Here is a 23,188-nt window from a genome sequence, read left to right as displayed (position 1 = left end):
TCCGCTACTGGACCTAGATCAGAGGTGATGCTATGAGTGCAGCGAGCCGGGTCACCTCGAGTAGACCTGAACCGACCAGGAGGATGCCATGCCCTCCACGTCCCCCAGCGCTGGGGTAACCCAGATGGCGAGTTATGTCACCTCCTGTTGGGCGCACATGAGCCAGCCCCTCCAATGGTTCATGTACGAATCGATTGGCGTCGACACCAATGCTGGACTCCGGTAGCATGGTGGCCCTGGCTCACCTGCAGTGGATCACACGAGAGGTGAAAGACAAAACGGGAGACGAGGAGATGACAGTGTCCTGTGTACACGGAGAAACGAAGAGGTACCCAACCGTGCCTGTAAGGATAACCACCCCAAGGGGGGAGTGCCAGATGTGCGTGGGGGCTGTTCCTAACCTGCCTCTGCTCATTCTCGTCGGTAGAGATTGACCGCTCTTCCAGGCACTGTGGAGGAGGGACCTGGAGAGGCACGCACGCGAGGTAGGAAGGAGAGGGAAATGGACGGTTGCCTGCACAACCCACCGCTTTCTGTGAGAGGTGTCCACTAGGCCCGTGTCAGACCCAGAGGAGGGAGACGACCCCGCGCCGGGAAGCAAGCCATCATCCGTGGAGGACCTCAGGCTCCCCTTTATGGAGGTGAAGGCACCAGACGGACCTCCCGACACAGGAGTCCTCACGGGTCAGTTGGGATGGCCCAGTTAGAAGACCCCAACCTCCAGAACGCAAGTGGCCAAGTGATTGCGGTGGATGGCATGCTGTTGCATGGGGTAAGTGAGTGGCGCTACCCCCACTTTGCCATCAAGCATCATTTATTGTATCAGTTAGTAAAGGACAATGTGGAGACGAAACACTTGTTACTCAAACCACCCAGTATGTTAGGACAGTCTTGCAGCTTGCCCACACCCACCTTTTTGGGGCACACCTGGGGATGGAGAAAACTAGAGAGCGGATCGGGAATCAGTTCCACTGGCTCGGAGTCAAACCAAATGCGCCGTGGAGGACTAGTGCCGTACATGCCTGTAGTGCCAGATCACAGCGCCGAAGGCACGTTATAGAAACCCTTTGGTTCCCTTGCCCATTATAAGGGTGCTGTTTGTGCGGGTGGCAATGGATCTGGTGAGTCCATTGGTGAAGACCGCGAGGGGACACCAATACATCCTGGTAATCGTGGATTATGCCACCCGGTTTCCTGAGGAGATCCCCTTGCGCACGGCGGCAGTTAAAGGTATCGCACAGGAGCTCTTCCACAGGAGCTCTAAATGCTCTTCCATTTATTCAGCTGGGTGGGTATTCCGCAGGAAATCCTGATGGACTAAGGCACCGCACTCATGTCTTGTGTGATGAAAGATGTCTGCAATCTATTACGATTCAAACAGGTGAGGACCCGTGTGTACCATCCACAAATGGACGGACTAGTCGAACGCTTCAATAAGACCCTAAAGCAGATGCCGAGCAAAGGTCATATTCGAGACGGGAGGAACTGGGACCAGCTGCTACTCCAACTGATGTTCTCGGTGAGCAAGGTAACCCAATCGTCCACTGGATTCTCCCCCTTTGAGCTCCCGTGGACATAACCATGGAGGTCTGGGAGGAAATGAGGGTGAGAATTACGGCGACTTCGCCAGTGGTGAGGGAACACATGGCCCAGGCACAATGCGCCCAGGATCGCGTCTACAACCTGGGGGCCCAACCGCGAGAGCAAATTCCTGGCTACGCGACGTCAATTATAAGGTCCGCTAACCGGGGCGGAGAAAACCCCTCCTTTACCAAGTGAACGTCTTGAAGAAGTGGCACGCACGAGAGGCGCTGTGTGTAACGTGGACCCGGCCACAGCAGAACCAGCCCTTTGTCAAAGTTGCCATTGGAGAAGACCTCAGCCCGACCCAACGACAAGAGCTCAGAGAGTTGGTCCAGTGGAATACGGCTATGTTCTCCGAGGTGCTGTGGCGCACAGATCTCGTGGAACATCATATCCACACACGTCCTGGAGAAAAAGTAGGTAAACAGCCTTACCAGATACCAGAAGCCCGGAGGGCGGCGGTCCAGCAGGAAGTGACGACAATGCTGGAGATGGAGTTACTGCAGGAGTCCCACAGTGAGTGGTCTAGCCCTATAGTGCTTGTACCGATGCTGGGCTACGCCGAGGTGGAGTACCTGGGCTATCAAATTGGGCGGGGAAATGTGAAGTCCAAAGAGAAAAAAATCGCTGCCATTATGGAATGGCCGGTCCCCCGAACCAAGAGGCAGGTGAAGTCGTGCCTGGGGTTAGCAGGCTACTACAGTAGATTTGTACCTAACTTTGCAGCAATAGCTTTTCCCCTCACAGACCTAACGACGGCACAACTACCCTAGACTGTGAGATGGACGGAGGACACAGAGGTGGCGTTCCAGGCCCTGAATGACGCACTATGTTCGCACCTGGTACTCGTCACCCCGGACTTCTCAAAACACATCCTGGTCCAGACAGATGCATCTGACACAGGGTTCTAACGGGTCACAAACCCGGATCCGGGATCCCCCCCATCAAAAAAGCTGACTAGCATAGCCTAGCCTAAAGCCACAGGGATATCATATAATAAAATGTTCATGAAATCACAAGTCCAAGACACCAAATGAAAGATACACATCTTGTGAATCCAGCCATCATTTCTGATTTTTAAAATGTTTTACAGGGAAGACACAATATGTATTTCTATTAGCTAACCACCATAGCAAAAGACCACCATTTTTTTCCTGCATAGGTAGCTATCACAAATTCGACCAAATAAAGATATAAATAGTCACTAACCAAGAAACAACTTCATCAGATGACAGTCTGATAACATATTTATTGTATAGCATATGTTTTGTTCGAAAAATGTGCATATTTCAGGTATAAATCATAGTTTTACATTGCAGCCACCATCACAACTCTCACCAAAGCAACTAGAATAACTACAGAGAGCAACGTGAATTACCTAAATACTCATCAGAAAACATTTATGAAAAATACACAGCGTACAGCAAATGAAAGACAAAGATCTTGTGAATCCAGCCAATATTTCAGATTCTTTAAGTGTTTTACAGCGAAAACACAATTTAGCATTATATTAGCTTACTACAATAGCCAACCACACAGCAGCATTGATTCATGCACGTTAGCGATAGCGAATAAACCAGCAAAAGATATTACATTTTTCACTAACCTTCTCAAAACTTCATCAGATGACAGTCCTATAACATCATATTACACAATACATATATTGTTTGTTCGAAAATGTGCATATTTAGCGGCACAAATCGTGGTTTATACAATGAGAATAGTAGCCAAGCTGCCAACAAAATGTCGGGAGAAATCTTGGGAGAGGCACCTAATCTAATCAATAACTAATCATAAACTTGACAAAAAAATACCGGTTGGACAGCAAATGAAAGATACATTAGTTCTTAATGCAACCGCTGTGTTAGATTTTTTAAATTAACGTTACTACGACATACAGCGTGCGTTAAAGCGAGACCGCACCGAAATTAATGGCGGAATAGTAGTTTTACATTTTTCAACAGAACAACGAATTAACATCATAAATAGTTCTTACTTTTTGATGAGCTTCCATCAGAATCTTGTGCAAGTTGTCCTTTGTCCAGAATCATCGTTGCTCGGTTGTAGATTGTCGTCTTCAACTTAGGAATTAGCAGCAAACATTAGCTATGTGGCCCAGACGTGTCCAACTCTTCATAACGCAGCACAAAGAAAGCACAAAGAAAATTCCGAAAATCGCAATATACTGATATAAACTGATATAACTCGGTTTAAAATAACTACATTATGATGTTTTTAACACCTATATCGAATAAAATCAGAGCCGGATATATCTAAGGCCTATAACGAGAGCTTTTCAGAATGCCATCCTGAGGTCCTGTCTTGCGCCATGACGAACGTTGAAAAGAGTGCACCCCCCGGTTCCAAGAGCCTTTATATGGCCTCAGATCTGCCTAGCAACACCATTCCAATTCTCACTGCTTACTGACATCTAGGGGAAATCGTATGCAGTGCTTGTCGACTCATAGATTACATGCAAATTAATAAACTGACCCTGGAACAGAGTGCCCGATTTCAGATTTCTCACTTCCTAACAGGAAGTTAGCTGCAACTTGAGTTCTGTTTTACTCACAGATATAATTCAAACGGTTTTAGAAACTAGAGAGGGTTTTCTATCCAATAGTAATAATAATATGCATATTGTACGAGCAAGAATTGAGTACGAGGCAGTTTAATTTGGGAACAAATTTTTACAAAAGTCGAAATGGCGCCCCCCTATTGACAAGAAGTTTTAAGGGGCAGTCTTGTCCCAAGAGCAGGAAGGTGAGGAATCATTTATGGTCCACAGGAAGCTCCTCCCGAAGGAGAAGAAGTACTCGATTGTTGAGAAGGAGTGCCTCACCGTGAAGTGGGCACTTGACACCCTCAAGTAAGTGGAACTTGCTATGCTATGGTATTATATGATTGGACAGAAAAATCCACCTTAACAAGAGTTACCACTTTATCTGTTTAGTATTTATACTGTAGATATATGAATAATGATCATATACTGTTCTCATCACGGAACAAGTGGAATTAACTATACTATGGCTGTATATATTTCACTACACTATGGCTGTATATAATTCACTATACTATGGCTTTATATAATTCACTATACTATGGCTTTATATAATTCACTACACTATGGCTGTATATAATTCACTATACTATGGCGTTATATAATTCACTATACTATGGCGTTATATAATTCACTATACTATGGCTTTCTATAATTCACTATACTCTGGCTGTGTATAATTCACTACACTATGGCTTTATATAATTCACTACACTATGGCTTTATATAATTCACTACACTATGGCGTTATATAATTCACTACACTCTGGTGTTATATGCAGTGCATTTGGAAAGTATTCAGAACATTATTCCACAATTTGTTACGTTACAGCCACATTCAAAAAAAAATTTTTTTTTAACCCTCAATAACACAATACCCCATAATGACATCACAATACCCCATAATGACATCACAATACCCCATAATGACAAAGCGAACACAGGTTCTTAGAAATGTTTGCTAATTTATAATACATTTAAAAAAAACAGAAATACCTTATTTAAATAAGTATACAGACCCTTTGCTGTGAGATTCTAAAATGAGCTCATGTGCATCCTGTTTCCATTGATCATCCTTAAGATGTGTTAACAACTTGATTGGAGTCCACCTGTGTTCAATTACATTGATTGGACATGATTTGGAAAGGCAAACACCTGTCTATATAAGGTCCCACAGTTGACACTGCATGTCAGAGCAAAAACCAAGCCATGAGATCGAAGGAATTGTCTTTAGAGCTCCAAGACAGGATTGTGTCGAGGCACAGATCTGGGGAAGGGTACCAAAATATTTCTCCAGCATTGAAGGTCCCCAAGAACATAGTGGCCTCCATCATTCTTAAATGGAAGAAGTTTGGAACCACCAAGACTCTTCCTAGAGCTGGCCGTCGGGCCAAACTCAGCAATTGGGGAAGGTGACCAAGAACCCGATGGTCACTCTGACAGAGCTCCAGAGTTCCTCTGTGGCGGTGGGAGAACCTTCCAGAAGGACAACCATCTCTGCAGCACTTCACCAATCAGGCTCTTATGGTAGAGTGGCCAGACGGAAGCCACTCCTCAGTGAAAGGCACATGACAGTCCGCTTGGAGTTTGCCAAAAGAGAAACAAGATTCTCTGGTCTGATGAAACCAAGATTGAACTCTTTGGCCTGATCTCCCTCACCCCGAACCTATAAACCCGGCTCCTTTTCAGGATCGTCCGGGCCAGAGGTTCAACCTCAGCACACTATGAGTGGGTCACCCTCCCCTGGGTTGGTTTAGCCCAGACACGCCCCTCTCACGACTCCTACCAATGCACTCAGTACCTGTAGTTGGGTCTGAGGCTCCTTTATACCAGCAACTCAGGTTCCCGATAGACTAACTAACCAGATGCTAAAAGTACTCCATTAACCTGTTTGGCGTGCAAGCCCGACGTCGGTACACTTATGACAACAGCCAGCTCAAAGTGCAGGGCGCGAAATTCAAAATATATTTTTTTTAAATATTTAACTTTCACACATTAACAAGTCCAATACAGCATATGAAAGGTACACATCTTGTGAATCAAGCCAACATGTCCGATTTTTAAAATGTTTTACAGGGAAGACACAATATGTAAATCTATTAGCTAACCACGTTAGCAAAAGACACCACTTTTCTTACTCTATCAGTTTTTTACTCCATCAGTAGCTATCACAAATTCGACCAAATAAAGATATAAATAGCCACTAACCAAGAAACAACTTCATCAGATGACAGTCTGATAACATATTTATTGTATAGCATATGTTTTGTTAGAAAAATGTGCATATTTCAGGTATAAATCATAGTTTACATTGCAGCTACAGTCAGAAATTGCACCAAAAGCAGACAGAAAAATTACAGACACCAACGCCAAATAACTAAATACTCATCATAAAACATTTCTGAAAAATTCATAGTGTACAGCAATTGAAAGACAGGCATCTTGTGATTCCAGACAATATTTCCGATTTATCAAGTGTTTTACAGCGAAAACACAATATAGCGTTATATTAGCTTAGCACAATAGCAAACATAACAACAGCATTGATTCAAGGCAAAAAGAGCGATAACGTTGAAACCACCAAAATATATAAATTTTTTCACTAACCTTCTCAGAATTCTTCAGATGACAGTCCTGTAACATCATATTACACAATGCATATAGAGTTTGTTCGAAAATGTGCATATTTAGCGGCACAAATCGTGCTTATACAATGAAAATAGTGTCCAAATACTCAAGCAATCTGTCCGGCGCCATCTTGGAAAGGCCCCTATTCTTATCGAAAACTATTCATAAACTTGACTAAAAAAATACAGGTTGGACAGCAATTGAAAGACAAATTAGTTCTTAATGCAATCGCTGAATTACATTTTTAAAATTAACGTTACTGCGCAATGCAGGGTGCGATAAAGCAAGGCTACACTGCAAGTAATGGCGTCTTATGCATTTTACTTTTTCCAACAGAACAATGAATTATCAGCATAAATAGTTCTTAGTTTTGGATGAACTCCCATCAGAATCTTGGGAAAGGTGTCCTTTGTCCAAAAGAATCGTTGCTAGGTTGGAGAACGTCGTCTTCAACGTTGCAATTAGCAGTAAACAATAGCCATGTGGGCCAGAGATACCCAACTTCCTACAACGTCACGAAAATAAATACCCGAAAATCGCAATATACTGACATAAACTGATATAATTTGGTTTAAAATAACAACATTACGATGTCTTTAACACCTATATCGAATAAAAACAGAGCCGGATATAACTAGGAGCTAAAACAAGAGCTTCTAACATGACATGCCAAGACCCTCCCTGCGTCAGAGCGAAGAGTGGAAAGATGGGACATTTCAGTTCCAAGCAATTAATAACCTTTGGGAACTACGTAGAAACTCCATTTCAAGTCTCCCTATTCGCTGACACCCAGGGGAAGGCGTATGCAGTGCATCTCAACCAATAGAGGACATGCAAATTAATACACAGGTCTCAGAACAGCCAGCAAAATTCTGCATTCTGACATACACATAGGAAAATTGCTCTAAGTCGAGTTCTGTTTCACCCACAGATATAATTCAAACGGTTTTAGAAACTAGAGAGTGTTTTCTATCCAATAGTAATAATAATATGCATATTGTACGAGCAAGAATTGAGTACGAGGCCTTTTTGAAATGGGCACCTTTTATCTGGCTACTCAATACTGCCCCTTGAGCCCAAAGAGGTTTTAATCAAGTCTAGTTCAGAAACCTAGAGAAGAAATACAAGCACTAGTATGACTCATTGATGACACAGGGTTTCAGAACAATAAAGCCAGTTTATTCAAAGTTCCAGAAACAGACATAAAAAATCCCAGATCAATCAACCAATCACAAATCAATATCACAAATCAATGATAAGTTCAAATCAACCATGAATTAACTGTAGCGCCCTTTAGCTAAACCCTTAGTGGGATGTGCCAATAAAATGTTATTTGTCGATCACAATTTTATGAGAAGCACAATATTAAATAACAAGAAAAACAGGTTCTTACCTTCTACAATTTATAACCAGCTGTTTGTCTCCCCCTCCAGATGATCAGTCCCTCAGTTGGTGTTTAAAACAACTCTAACAGCTACATTAACACACTTCTATCAATGAGGTCACCTTAACGAGTCCTCCTAGAATGTTACTTTAACCAAGTAGAATAAAAACATAAATATAAGTAGAATAAAAACATAAATATAAGTAGAATAAAAACATAAATATAAGTAGAATAAAAACCTAAATATAAGTAGAATAAAACATAAATATAAGTAGAATAAAAACCTAAATATAAGTAGAATAAAAACATAAATATAAGTAGAATAAAAACCTAAATATAAGTAGAATAAAAACATAAATATATCTCTAAAAAGCGAAAGCAAAAATGTTGTTCCAGCAGGCTGACAGGTTCTTCTAGCTCAAAGAGAGTGGTACCCTTCCTTTATACCCTCAGTCTTCCTGTCTGCTAACTCATTGTGGCTAATTCTTGCTCCAATGACGCCGAATGCGGCCATCACTCAAAAGGTGCTTTGTCAGCACCAACTAACCCCCGCCTTTTCCTCACCTAAGCAGAACATTCACGTCAAAAGGACGTCCGTCTCCTGCCTGGCTGTTCTGACCTGGGATTTCCAATTCGAGCTAGCCTTAGTGTACTCCATTATCAGTCACCTTTAAAACATACATTTTCAAAACATTAAGGTTTCTTATTCCACTCAATTCTAATCCTAATCCAACCTAATTTATTACTCCATTACATTCTAAACATGCAACATTTTAAACACTCCAACACTATTACATTATCAACCTCCTCCTCTAACAAACACAGTCTATATACATCACACCTTACAGAAAACAACATTATAACATTCTTAACCATTTTAATGCGCTACTTTAATCCACCTTTAATATTTCACAATGTTTTCAACCTTTAACATTTAACATATTTAACCTTGAATTTTCACTTCACCTCAGTCACAATTAATTTATTCAACTTTTTCTTATTTTCTTTAATCAATGTCAAATCTCTTATCAATGTTCTCTATGCTCCATGTGTGAGTGCAAGTGGGGCCTTCCTACCTATGCACTCTGTCACTAAACTGTCACAGAAAACATATATATCTATAACTCAACAGGTGTTTAGTGGTCCCTATATAGTGGTCCCTATATCTATAACTCAACAGGTGGTCCCTATATAGTGGTCCCTATATCTATAACTCAACAGAGCTTTGTTGAATCTTTCCTTCCTCTTGTGACGGGACATTGGGACTTCAGTACAGCCTACTCCATCATCATCATCATCATCATCATCATCATCATCATCAAAATCTGCAGAGGGTCCGTCAGGTTGTCCAGAGGTCTCAGTTTCCTGGGAGTTGAGTATGGCTTCCAGCATGTCTTTGTAAAGCTGCTCAGAGGAAGAGTCTTCCATCAGGAGAGAATCCGGGGTCACCCCCCCTCTCAGTTGGCCCACAAGCTGGTGCACCAGAGTTCCCTTGTACAGCCTAGACTCCAACAGGGAAACAACAGAGGGTTGACTTAGCTATGTTGCTGCTGGGATAGAAAACAATGTAAAGGAATAACACTGGTCTACTCTAGAGGTTTGAGGTTAGAGGTTAGGGTTGATTCAGGAAGTGATACCTTACCAGGCACACTGAGGCTCCAGTAGAGGGAAGCACAGCAGTTGGTTCAGGTTAAGGCCATCCCTCATGCAGCGCTGCCATTGGCTATAGGCGTGGGCCACACCCAGGTCTAGTCTCCTAGCACCTCTCTGAATCAGCCCTCTCAGCCTCTCCAACACTGGTCCCTCCTCTATAAACCCCGATACACAAAAAGAAGAGGAGTCATTGGCTGCATTTCACACACTTTATTTATACATTCTAAGTTGTGTGCCTGTGTGTGTGTTTTCATTTATATTCTGGTCCATACCTCTCTGGCTCTTCCTCTGTCTGCAGAGCTCTCCGTACACCAGTCCTAGTAGCAGGGCCTGCAGGAGAGGAAGGTCTGGTTGGGGATGGGCGTGCCTCAGCCAGTAGCAGGTAACAGCCACAGGAAGTTTCAGATGAGATGGGAGACCATTCAAAGTGGACTGGGACACACCAAGGGTCTCCAAAAACACCTCAAGCCGAACTGAATGTGGAGCCTAAGAAACAGAACAAGAGAATGAGAATCAATTTCAGAATCAACAGCAGTATGTTTATATTATACTGTATACTATATCACGTGTATACATACCTGATATACTGTTTAAAATATTGCATGTATACATACCTGATATACTGTATACTATATCACATGTCTACATACCTGATATACTGTCTACTGTATCACATGTATACATACCTGATATACTGTATACTATATCACATGTATACATACCTGATCCAGCTTGTGTAGCTGCAGGTGTTGTGCAGCACTGGGCAAGATGGCTTTAACCATGCTGCTGGTCAGGTTCGTGTCTTCCCTGTCATACTCCTCCACTTCCTTCCTCTCACCCAGCAGCAGCCCGTAGAATACCTGCCGTATGGGCCGAGAGGTGATGTTCCCACTGGGTAATTTGGGATCTTCCACTTGGACAGCCTGTATCACTGGCCTCAGCAGCAGAATGTGTATCATGTAGGAGGAAAGTTTCCCCCTCATCAACGGCAGCAGGGTCCAGTGTGGAAGCACACTCAGATGGTTTGGGAGAAGGCTGGGATCAGGAGTCTCGCCATCATTGAAGAACCTCTCCAGGCAACCGGGTTGAAGCTGGTATGTCTCTATGCTCAGAGAGAGGGCCTGGAGGGCAGCATCCATGTTGTGCTGGTTGTTCCTAGAAACGATGAGTCTGGGCACATTGTCCAAGGCCTCCTGCTGCTCCTGGAAACTGGCCAGCCATTTCAGCAGCTTGTTGAAAAAGACAACCCCTTCCCAAGCACAAAAAACAACACACATATATATATATATATTATATATATATATATATATATATATATATATACAATAAAGCAGACATTGAATGTCCCTTTGAGCATCAATTACACCAGTTATTAATTACACTTTGGATGGTGTATCAATACACCCAGTCACTATAAAGATACAGGCGTCCTTCCTAACTCAGTTGCCAGAGAGGAAGGAAATCGCGAGGTCAATGAGGTCATGAGGTCAATGGCGACGTTAATGGCTGTGATAGGAGAAAGGTGAGGATGGATCAACAACATTGTAGTTATTCCACAATACTAACCTAATTGACAGAGTGAAAAGAAGGAAGCCTGTACAGCAGGGATCTCCAACCTTTTCTAGCATGACAGCTACATAAAGAAAAATGAATTTCACGAGCTACTCATTTTTTTTATAGCTTTCAAATCGACAAATTCTTCTCCTCTCCTCAGCCCTGCAACTCTTCCCCTGTTCCTTATACAAGAGATGTGTTTTCTGGCAATATATAATAGTCAAATAACAACTCTAAGGGGGCCCCATAAAATGTTATTTTGAATTATTCCAAATTCTGTTTTTTACTCTCAATATTACAATTATTCAGAGAGAAACAACGGAAATTGATGTTCTGAGTCCATGTCAATGCTTAACTCACATCAACAGAAAAATGTAGAGGTCTGAAAAAAATGCTAACAAATGTATATATTTTCTGTAATTCCCTTTTAATTGTGCATCTAGCAGGAGAGGAATGTATTGGTTTAGCAACGTTTCTGCTGTTAGGCCTACTGCTGCAGCACATCATGGCAGAGACTGCTAAACAATGGCCTCCTAATTTATGCAAATAATCATGGTATACACTACCGGTCAAAAGTTTGGGGTCACTTAGAAATGTCCTTGTTTTTGAAAGAAAAGCACAATATTTGGCCATAAAAATAACATCAAATTGATCAGAAATACAGTGTAGAAATTGTTAATGTTGTAAATGACTATTGGAGCTGGAAACGGAAGATTTGTTATGGAATATCAACATAGGCGTACAGAGGCCCATTATCAGCAACCATCACTCCTGTATTTCAATGGCATGTTGTGTTAGCTAATCCAAGTTCATCATTTTAAAAGGCTAATTGATCATTAGAAAACCCTTTTGCAATTATGTTAGCACAGCTGAAAACTGTTGTACTGATTAAAGAAGCAATAAAATTGGCCTTCTTTAGACTAGTTGAGTATCTGGAGCATCAGCATTTGTGGGATCGATTACAGGCTCAAAATGGCCAGAAACTCGTCAGTCTATTCTTGTTCTGAGAAATGAAGACTATTCCATGCGAGAAATTGCCAAGAAACTGAAGATCTCGTACAACGCTGTGTACTACTCCCTTCACAGAACAGCGCAAACTGTCTCTAACCAAAATAAAAAGAGGAGTGGGAGGCCCCGGTGCACAACTGAGCAAGAGGACAAGTACATTAGAGTGTCTAGTTTGAGAAACAGAAGGCTCACAAGTCCTCAACTGGCAGCTTCATTAAATAGTACCCGCAAAATACCAGTCTCAACGTCAACAGTGAAGAGGCGACTCCGGGATGCTGGCCTTCTAGGCATTTCACTGTAAGGTCTACACATGTTGTATTCGGCGCATGTGACTAATACAATTGATTTGATTTAAGTCAAGGTCAGAATATGCCGTAGACACACCTTAAATTATTTGATCTCCACAACAAATGACATTATCATGTTGTCATGAATTTAAACATTGTCATGTTTAAATTCATGGTCAGACAACACAAAGAGAGAATGGTACATAAAAAAAGGGAATTACGTTCCATTGACGTGCGCTTAACTTGGGTGGGAATCGGCCCTCAGAGGAGGAATGTATTATATGAAAAGTTTTCTATTCCATCTTATTTGAAAATGAAACCTCATAACAGACAAGCTGCTGCACACAATTTGTAAAAACTTGTTGGGTTGGTTGTTCTCTAGATCTAGAACCCAAACAGGTTGGGTTGGTTGGTATGGGTAGGTATAAACTACGGACAATGAACACAATCGCATTTCATCAATGGAAATGTGAATGCACAGAGATACCGTCACGAGATTCCAAGGCCCTTTGTCATGCCATTCATCCAAATTATGTTTCAGCCACATGTCTCAAGGATCTGTACACATTGTGTGTGTGTGTGTGTGTGTGTGTGTGTGTGTGTGTGTGTGTGTGTGTGTGTGTGTGTGTGTGTGTGTGTGTGTGTGTGTGTGTGTGTGTGTGTGTGTGTGTGTGAGAGAGAGAGACTAGTTAATGTATTGCAGAGCTTTTTGTCACATCTCTTCCCCCAATGATTCTTGGTTGTACTATTTTAATCTCTGAAGAAACACTTATCTGGTGGAAGCACTTCATTCTGTTTCTTTGCTTGTAGTATTTGTAGTATTTGTAGTATTTGTTTACAAAATGAAAATAAAGATACTGTAACTGTATGGTATTTCATATGGTAAAGTCCACTATGTTGTGAGCTGCTGCTTGCATTTGACCAGTTGTCTCAGATAAACAGAATAAATGTCAGTGGTCTGTTTTCTGATTTCAGATATACACAACCGGTCAAAAGTTTTAGAACACCTACTCATTCAAGTGTTTTTCTTTATTTTTACAATTTTCTACATTGTAGAATAATAGTGAAGACATCAAAACTATTAAATAACACGTATGGAATCAGTAACCAAACAAGGGTTAAACAAATTAAAATATATTTTATATTTGAGATTCTTCAAATAGCCACCCTTTGCCTTGACGACAGCTACAATATTATTGTAGCGATCCTTGAGCCACCTTACAATTCCCACCAAGTGGGTTAACCCTGTTGGCACAACGCGTAGGGTGTTGCCTTTCACACCAGCTACCTGGGTTCGCCCCACCATTCACTACAGTATTATATATATTTATTATTATTTTTTATTATTTAACTAGGCAAGTCAGTTCAGAAATAAATATTTTTTACAATGACGGCCTAAGAACAGTGGGTTAACTGCCTTGTTCAAGGGCAGAACGACAGATTTTTACCATGTCAGCTCGGGAATCGATCTAGCAACCTTTCAGTTACTTGCCCAACGCTCTAACCACTAGGCTACCTGCCGTCCCAAATGCATCTGTAGTAGTTATGTATACTTCGGGATACACGTAATTTGTTCAAACTTACTGCGCTTCCGATTGGGTTCCATCGGCGAGTTGTCTTCAAACTTGATGGAAAAGCCCATCTTTTTCAAGTTGACATAGTCGTTTCCTGCGATGGCAGCGAAGACTGGGAGAAGCTGTCTGTTGATGTTGAAGTGACTGCAGAAGCTTGTTGTGGTGTATCTCTTGCAGGGGATGTAATTTTGAGAACTCCAGCGTTGCACCGACGCGTTCTGCCACTTAAAACAGGACATGGGCAGATATCCTGCCTGGATGTCAAAAATATAAAAGTCATTGTCATTGGACAGGACTGGACAGTTCCACTTTTGAGCCAAGGAGGCTATTTCTGGGTCTGCCTCAAAAATGGCCTGTGCGAAAGGCACCTTCAGGCTGGAGAGGACCTCTTTAAAGACTTGTCTGGCAAGGGTTGGTATTAATCTGCCCCTTCGATGCCCCTTGGACAAGTGGTTGGCTGTGTCGATCTTTGATTTACCTCGTTCTTTGAGAGTTTCAAACTTTTTGTCGGTGTGTTCGGAGCCTCCGTCTATAATCACATAAGGTTCAATGCCACAATCTCTCAGCGCCTTAAAACTTCTTGCAACTATAGGGGGAGCTGTTTCGCATTAGCATTTTTTGGTCTCCAAATTAAACTGCCTAGCACTCAATTCTTGCTCGTACAATATGCATATTATTGTTATTATTGGATAGAAAACACTCTCTAGTTTCTATAGCCGTTTGAATTATGTCTCTGAGTGGTACAGAACTCAATCTACAGCACTTTTCATGATAGGGAGTCAGATTTCAGACATCTTGGCCCCTGATCTGGAGTCAGTTTAAAGGTCCGTGTAAATGCTATGGAGAAACAGACACTTCTTACGTCTTCCCCTGGATGTCAGTACGTGATGACGCTTTGAATGGAGTCGATTGCGCAATCAGTGCCTCTATAATTCACAAAATACCGGCAGTAGCGTTCTTTCGGACTCTGCGCTCAACGCAAGAAGGACATCTGACTGGCCTTTTTCCAAGCCTTGGTTTAGCCAGTAATATAGCGCCGGTCATGTTTTTACTCGTAATAGGTGTTAAAAACATCATAAGGTAGTTAATTTAAACCGTTTTATAGCAATTTATATCCGTTTAGTGCGATTTTGAGGCATTGCTTTGTAATACACTTTGAAGCGATGGACACGTTTCGGGGTCCCGGTCGAACGTTAGTGGGCATTTCGACGGACAGAGGACATCTTTCGACCAAAAGAAGATTAGACCCAAGAAAGGATACATTGCCCAAGAATCTGATGGAAAATCACCTCAAAGTAAGAAATATTTAATATGATAAATCGTTGTTCTGTCGAAATATTTTAAACGCATATTTCGCCATTTTGTTTGGTATAGCTTCGCTTGGCGAACCCTGTATTGCACAGTAAGGATAATTTTAGAAATGTAAATCAGCGATTGTATTAAGAACTAATTTGTCTTTCGATTCCTGTCAACCCTGTATTTTTTAGTCAAGTATATGATTAGCTTTCGATTAAACTAGATCACTCTGAAAGATGACGTCCGACATTTTGAGGCTTGATTTGCTACTATTTTCATTGTATAACCACGTTTTTTTATGGCTAAATATGCACATTTTCGAACAAACAATATATGTATGTTGTAATATGATGTTACAGGACTGTCATCGGAAGAATTCTGAGAAGGTTAGTGAAACAATTAATATATTTTGGTGTTGATAACGTTATCGCTCCCTTTGCCTTGAATTCATGCTGGGGTAACGTTTGCACATGTGGTATGCTAACTTATCGATTTATTGTGTTTTCGCTGTAAAACGCTTAGAAAATCTGAAATATTGTCTGAAATCACAAGATCTGTGTCTTTCCATTGCTATGCTTTGTCTATTTTTATGAACTGTTTTATGATGAGTAAATTGGTCATACACGTTGCTCTCTGTAGTAATTCTAGTCGAGTTGTGATGGTGGGTGCAATTGTAAACTGTGATTTATACCTGAAATATGCACATTTTTCTAACAAAACCTATCCTATACCATAAATATGTTATCAGACTGTCATCTGATGAGTTTTTTTCTTGGTTAGTGGCTATCAATATCTTTATTTGGCCGAATTGGTGATAGCTAGTGGTAGAGAGAGAAATGGTGGACAAGAAATGAAAGGGTGTATTTTGCTAACGTGGTTAGCTAATAGATTTACATATTGTGTCTTCCCTGTAAAACATTTTAAAAAACAGAAATGATGGGTTTATTCACAAGATCTGTATCTTTCATCTGGTGTCTTGGACTTGTGATTTAATGATATTTAGATGCTACTATTTAATTGTGACGCTATGCTAGCGATGCTAATCAGTGTGGGGGGGGGGGGGGGGGGGGGTGATCCCGGATCCGGGGTTGAGGCTCGGTAAAGGTTAAAGAACTCACAGACCTGGTCCTCAAAATCATCATAATCCCCTCCATGCTGCTGATCCACACTTGAGTTAAAATAAAGAAAGTGGTAGATATTACTACCATCTATGACCACCTTGCTGTTTCTGAAGCGATCATCTGTTAAAAATGTTCCACAATGATCTATGAAGCTGGTCAAACCCTGGATACCCATGATGAGCTTCTTCTAGGATATGATGTCTCTCCAAGTGAAGAGTTTCAGTCACAGAACTATTTATAGCATCATTACAATGGAAGGGTTTACATTTCGTTAAGTTTCCCTTTCAATACGTCATCTCCCTAATCTCTTTATGGTCACTTGCTGAGCAGGTCTAGACTAGTTTATGGGAAATCCTATATGAAAATAATACAGTCAGAAATGGGTTACTACCATGGTGGTGGTGTGGGCTACCGTGGTGGTGGTGTGGGCTACTACGGTGGTGGTGGTGTGGGCTACCGTGGTGGTGGTGTGGGCTACTACGGTGGTGGTGTGGGCTACTACGGTGGTGGTGTGGGCTACTACGGTGGTGGTGTGGGCTACTACGGTGGTGGTGTGGGCTACTACGGTGGTGGTGTGGGCTACTACGGTGGTGGTGTGGGCTACTACGGTGGTGGTGTGGGTGGTGGTGTGGGCTACCACGGTGGTGGTGTGGGCTACCACGGTGGTGTGTCAGTTAAATTGCAGGAGGAGATGGAGTAACAGGTCAAAGGTTTAAATGTGTATTCAGTTAAAATACAAGAGGGGAGTTTTGGTTTAGCAGGTGAATGGAGAAGAAGCTCGTGGACAAAGCTCCTACGTATTATTTAATTTTGCCAAATATGTACTTTGTGTTCCACTTTCTTACATATCATGTTTGATTGGTGAGTTCGTAAGTTACCTTTTTGATTCAAATGTCACACGACCTGAGGAGCAGAATACCTGTCAAAAACAATTCAACAATTCAATCCTCAGGTTGTTTTTGTCATAAATAATCAATAATATTTCAACCGGACAAAAGCTTCATCAATAGAAAAGGAGAAGCAAGAAAGGCACGCTCCCGATCGCACGCCGCACTCATGTCTGGAAATGTCCACTGTCCACTCATTGAAAGTGCTGTATCTCCCTCATTTTTCAGAGTAAAAGCCTGAAACAATGCCTTAAGACTGACCACATGTAGAAGAAGCCATAGAGATCATGAACTGGGTTCTAAGTCTTTGTATGGTGGATAGGCTTTCAATGGAAAAACAGCCATTCAAAATAATAGTACTTCCTGGATGGATTTTCCTCAGGTTTTCGCCTGCCATATCAGTTCTGTTATACTAACAGACATTATTTTAACAGTTTTGGAAACTTTAGAGTGTTTTCTATCCAAATATTTTAAATGCATATCCTAGCTTCTGGGCCTGACTAGCAGGCAGTTTAGTTTGGGCACGCTTTTCATCCAAAATTCCGAATGCTGCTTAGTGAGGTTAATGTGGATGTAAAGGTACTGGCGAAGGTGATAGCGAGGCGTCTCACCAGGACTCATATCACAGGAACAAACCGTCTTTATAAATGACAGATATTCAATTTTTAACATTCAGACACTTGTTTAACATTATTTATTCTAAGCAATTCTCCAACTACCCTGAGGTGGTTATCTCCCTCGACGCAGAGAAAGCATTCGACAGAATTCAGTGGGGAGTACCTATTTGCTGTTCTTAAAAAAAATGGATTTGGGGACAAATTTAGCTCATGGATCCATCTCTTGTATACATCTCCCCAGGCCAGTATCGTACCAATGACACCCGTTCTGATTATTTTGCCCTGGAACGTGGGACATGCCAAGGCTGCCCACTGTCCCCTTTATTATTTGCCATCGCCATTGAGCCCCTTTCAGTAGCTTCACGGGCATCCACCTCTTTCCAAGGTGTAATACAGGAAGGAGTTGAACATAGAGTAACAAATAATCTGCATATAATGATAACCTATGTAAATAACCCTGTAACCTGTTTTACCTTCTATCCTTTCTATTCTGGAGATCTTTGGCTCCTTCTCAGGTTACAAGCTGAATCTCCAGAAAAGTGAGTGCTTCCCAATCAATCCAGCAGCGCAACAGCAGACAGACTTGTCCTTTCAGCTCTGGTTTCAAAAACCTTGGAGTGAACGTACCTCGTTCATTACATGCTCTTTTTTTCTGCAAACTTTGCTCCCCTTCTTGCGCAGTGATAGGAACGATTAATGCCGTAAAAATTAACAGTTTACCCAAGTCTATTTCAATCTATCCCATTGTTTTTACCAAAGTGTTTTTTCAAGTCAATTAATCAGGCTGTTACCACATTTTTCTGGGGAGGAAAGGTACCCAGAGTCAGTAGATCTTTACTTCAGAGATGGTGTGGGTACTCTGCATACCCCTCTCGCTATACTCACAATCCTGTAGTGCTTTCCACAATTAATTAAAACTTCTTAGGGCTGAGATCCCGTTAACGGGATCGACATGACAACAGCCAGTGAAAGTTCAGGGCGCCAAATTCAAAACAACAGAAATCTCATAATTAAAATTCCTCAAACATACAAGTATCTTATACCATTTTAAAGGTAATCTTGTTGTTAATTCCACCACAGTGTCCGATTTCAAATAGGCTATACAGCGAAAGTACCACAAACGATTATGTTAGGTAAGAGCCAAGTCACAGAAAAACACAGCCATTTTTCCAGCCAAAGAGTGGAGTCACAAAAATCAGAAATAGAGATAGAATTAATCACTAACCTTTGATGATCTTCATCAAATGACACTCATACTGTAACGTTCGTCTGGTGGTGTATGAACGGACCAAGGCGCAGCGGGTGATGAATACATAACTATTTATTTCAAAACAGACGAAACACTGACAAAACACTAGAACAAACTACAAAACAATAAACGAAGGCAACAGACCTGAAACAAACGAACTTACATATAGACGAAGGACGCAAGAACAGGAACAGACTACCTAAAACGAACGAACAAACGAAACAGTCCCATGTGGATTACACAGACACAGGAACAATCACCCACAAACAAACAGTGAGAACAATCTACCTTAATATGACTCTCAATCAGAGGAAACGCCAAACACCTGCCTCTAATTGAGAGCCATACCAGGCAACCCATTAACCCAACATAGAAAACACATAACATAGACTACCCACCCAAACTCACGCCCTGACCAATTAAACACATACCAAACAACAGAAAACAGGTCAGGAACGTGACACATAGGACTTCATATTACACAATAAATGTTTTTCGATATAGTGCATATTTATTTAAAAAAATCTCAGTAAACATTGGCGTGTTATGTTCAGTAGTTCCAAAAACATCCGGTGATTTTGCAGAGAGCCTCATCAATTTACAGAAATACTCATTATAAATGTTGATGAAAATACAAGTGTTACATGTTACATGAAAATATAGACAAACTTCTCCTTAATGCAACCGCTGTGTCAGATTTCAAAAAAGTGTTATGGAAAAAGCAAACCATGCAATAATCTGAGTACGGCGCTCAGAGACCCAACAAGCCAAAAAGATATCCGCCATATTGTGCAGTCAACAGAAGTCAGAAATAACATTATAAATATTCACTTATCTTTGATGATCTTCATCAGAATGCACTCCCATGAATCCCAGTTCCACAATAAATGTTTGATTTGTTCGATAATGTCCATCATTTATGTCCAAATAGCTACTTTTGTTAGCGCGTTTTGTAAACAAATCCAAAGTCACGAAGCGCATTCACTAGGAGCAGACGAAATGTCAAAAAGTTCTGTTACAGTCCGTAGAAACATGTCAAACGATGTATAGAATCAATCTTTAGGATGTTTTTAACATAAATCTTCAATAATGTTCCAACCGGAGAATTCCTTTGTCTGTAGAAAAGCAATGGTCCTGTAGTGCTGTAGAGCTACCTCTCACATGAACGAGCATCACGAGCCTGTGGCACTCTGCCAGACCACTGACTCAAAGAGCCCTTATGAGCTCCTCCTTTACAGTAGAAGCCTCAAACAAGTTTCTAAAGATGGTTGACATGTAGTGGAAGCCTTAGGAAGTGCAACATGACCAATATCCCACTGTATCTTCATTAGGGAATGAGTTGAAAATCGACCAACCTCAGATTTCCCACTTCCTGTGATTTTCAGTCACATGACTATTTACAGCGTCATTACAATGGATGTGTTGCTCTTTTGTTAAGTTTCCCTTTCCGAAAACCTAACAGGCTAACACCCTGGAGGAGGAATGTATGATGCAGACAGTGCTCATCACACATGATCACTTAGACACTGTCAGGTACCTGACTTACCTTGTCTAGTTTTCTGTTCCATTGTATTTGGAAATGAAACCTTCATAACTGATAAACTGCTGCACACTATTTCTATAAACTGGTTGGGTTGGTTGGCAAATGCCTGTATTTAGTTTAGCTTGCTGGTGGTGTTGTGGGCTACTGTGATGGTGGTGGTGTGGGCTCCCATGGTGGTGGTGGTGGTGTGGGCTACCATGGTGGTGGTGTGGGCTACCATGGTGGTGGTGTGGGCTACCGTGGTGGCGTGAGCTACCGTGGTGGTGGTGGTGGTGGTGTGGGCTAAGGTGGTGGTGGTGTGGGCTACCGTGGTAGTGGTGTGGGCTACCATGGTGGTGTGGTGTGGGCTACGGTGGTGGTGGTGGTGTGGGCTACCATGGTGGTGTGGTGTGGGCTACGGTGGTGGTGGTGGTGTGGGCTACCGTGGTGGTGGAGTTGTGGGCTACCGTGGTGGTTGTGAGGGCTACCATGGTGATGGTGGGGGTTGTGTTGGCTACCATGGTGGTGGAGGTTGTGTGGGCTACCATGGTGGTGGTTGTTGGTGTGGGCTACTATGGTGGTGGTGGTGGTGTGGGCTACCGTGGTGGTGGTGGTGGTGTGGGCTACCGTGGTGGTGGGGGGTGTGGGCTACCATGGTGGTGGTGGTGGTGTGGGCTACCATGGTGGTGGTGGTGGTGTGGGCTACCATGGTGGTGGTGGTGGTGTGGGCTACCATGGTGGTGGTGGTGGTGTGGGCTACCGTGGTGGTGGTGGTGGTGTGGGCTACCGTGGTGGTGGTGGTGGTGTGGGCTACCGTGGTGGTGGTGGTGGTGTGGGCTACCATGGTGGTGGTGGTGGTGTGGGCTACCATGGTGGTGGTGGTGGTGTGGGCTACCATGGTGGTGGTGGTGGTGTGGGCTACCGTGGTGGTGGTGGTGTGGGCTACCGTGGTGGTGGTGAAGGTGTGGGCTACCGTGGTGGTGGTGGTGGTGTGGGCTACCGTGGTGGTGGTGGTGGTGGTGGTGTGGGCTACCGTGGTGGTGGTAGTGGTGGTGTGGGCTACCGTGGTGGTGGTAGTGGTGGTGTGGGCTACCGTGGTGGTGGTGGTGGTGGTGGTGTGGGCTACCGTGGTGGTGGTGGTGGTGTGGGCTACCGTGGTGGTGGTGGTGGTGGTGGTGTGGGCTACCGTGGTGGTGGTGGTGGTGGGCTACCGTGGTGGTGGTGGTGTGGGCTACCGTGGTGGTGGTGGTGGTGGTGGTGGTGTGGGCTACCGTGGTGGTGGTGGTGTGGGCTACCGTGGTGGTGGTGGTGGTGGTGGTGGTGTGGGCTACCGTGGTGGTGGTGGTGTGGGCTACCGTGGTGGTGGTGGTGGTGTGGGCTACCGTGGTGGTGGTGGTGGTGTGGGCTACCGTGGTGGTGGTGGTGGTGGTGTGGGCTACCGTGGTGGTGGTGGTGGTGTGGGCTACCGTGTTGGTGGTGGTGGTGTGGGCTACCGTGGTGGTGGTGGTGGTGGGCTACCGTGGTGTGTGGTGGTGGTGGTGTGGGCTACCATGGTGGTGGTGGTGTGGGCTACCATGGTGGTGGTGGTGGTGGTGTGGTGGTGGTGGTGGTGTGGGCTACCATGGTGGTGGTGGTGGTGTGTGGGCTACCATGGTGGTGGTGGTGGTGGTGTGGGCTACCATGTTGGTGGTGGTGGTTGTGGTGTCGGCTACCATGTTTGTGGTGGTGGTGGTGGTGGTGGTGTGGGCTACCATGGTGGTGGTGGTGGTGGTGTGGGCTACCATGGTGGTGGTGGTGGGGGCTACAATGGTGGTGGTGGTGGTGGTGTGGGCTACTGTGGTGGTGGTGGTGGTGGTGTGGGCTACCATGGTGGTGGTGGTGGTGTGGGCTGCCGTGGTGGTGGTGGTGGTGGTGGTGGTGGTGGTGTGGGCTACCGTGGTGGTGGTGGTGTGGTGGTGGTGGTGGTGGTGGTGGTGTGGGCTACCGTGTGGTGGTGGTGGTGTGGGCTACCGTGGTGGTGGTGGTGGTGGTGTGGGCTACCGTGGTGGTGGTGGTGGTGGTGGTGGTGTGGGCTACCGTGGTGGTGGTGGTGGTGGTGGTGGTGGTGGTGGTGGTGGTGGTGGTGGTGGTGGTGGTGTGGGCTACCGTGGTGGTGGTGGTGGTGGTGGTGGTGGTGGTGGTGGTGTGGTGGTGGTGGTGGTGGTGGTGGTGTGGTGGTGGTGGTGGTGTGGGCTACCATGGTGGTGGTGGTGGTGGGGTGGTGG

At 43.6% G+C, this 23,188-nt stretch overlaps 1 protein-coding gene across 1 annotated transcript; it reads right to left on the bottom strand.

Annotated features, from left to right (window-relative positions):
• Positions 1-822: 822 nt before the first annotated feature.
• On the bottom strand, positions 823-16,824 carry LOC120036349 (protein asteroid homolog 1-like). The gene is made up of 7 exons (XM_038982827.1): positions 16,643-16,824; positions 14,243-14,811; positions 10,532-11,058; positions 10,082-10,295; positions 9,799-9,964; positions 9,438-9,657; positions 823-927 (listed from the first exon to the last, which is right to left on the bottom strand). The coding sequence occupies exons 1-7, from the start codon at positions 16,822-16,824 to the stop codon at positions 823-825; spliced, it is 1,983 nt and encodes a 660-aa protein (XP_038838755.1).
• Positions 16,825-23,188: the final 6,364 nt, after the last annotated feature.

This window comes from Salvelinus namaycush, unplaced genomic scaffold (genome assembly GCF_016432855.1).
Source record: "Salvelinus namaycush isolate Seneca unplaced genomic scaffold, SaNama_1.0 Scaffold1312, whole genome shotgun sequence".
NCBI classification, from domain to species: Eukaryota; Metazoa; Chordata; class Actinopteri; order Salmoniformes; family Salmonidae; genus Salvelinus; species Salvelinus namaycush.
This window is presented reverse-complemented; position numbering and strand designations above follow the sequence as displayed.

Excerpts from the sequence above, each read along its gene's own strand:
- LOC120036349 (XM_038982827.1), bottom strand. The coding sequence starts at position 16,824 with ATGGGTATCCAGGGTTTGACCAGCTTCATAGATCATTGTGGAACATTT. Across the intron at positions 11,059-14,242 it reads GGAACCCAATCGGAAGCGCA|GGGTTGTCTTTTTCAACAAG; the intron begins GTAAGTTTGAAC and ends GTGCTTGGGAAG. Across the intron at positions 9,965-10,081 it reads ACAGAGGAAGAGCCAGAGAG|AGGAGGGACCAGTGTTGGAG; the intron begins GTATGGACCAGA and ends CGGGGTTTATAG.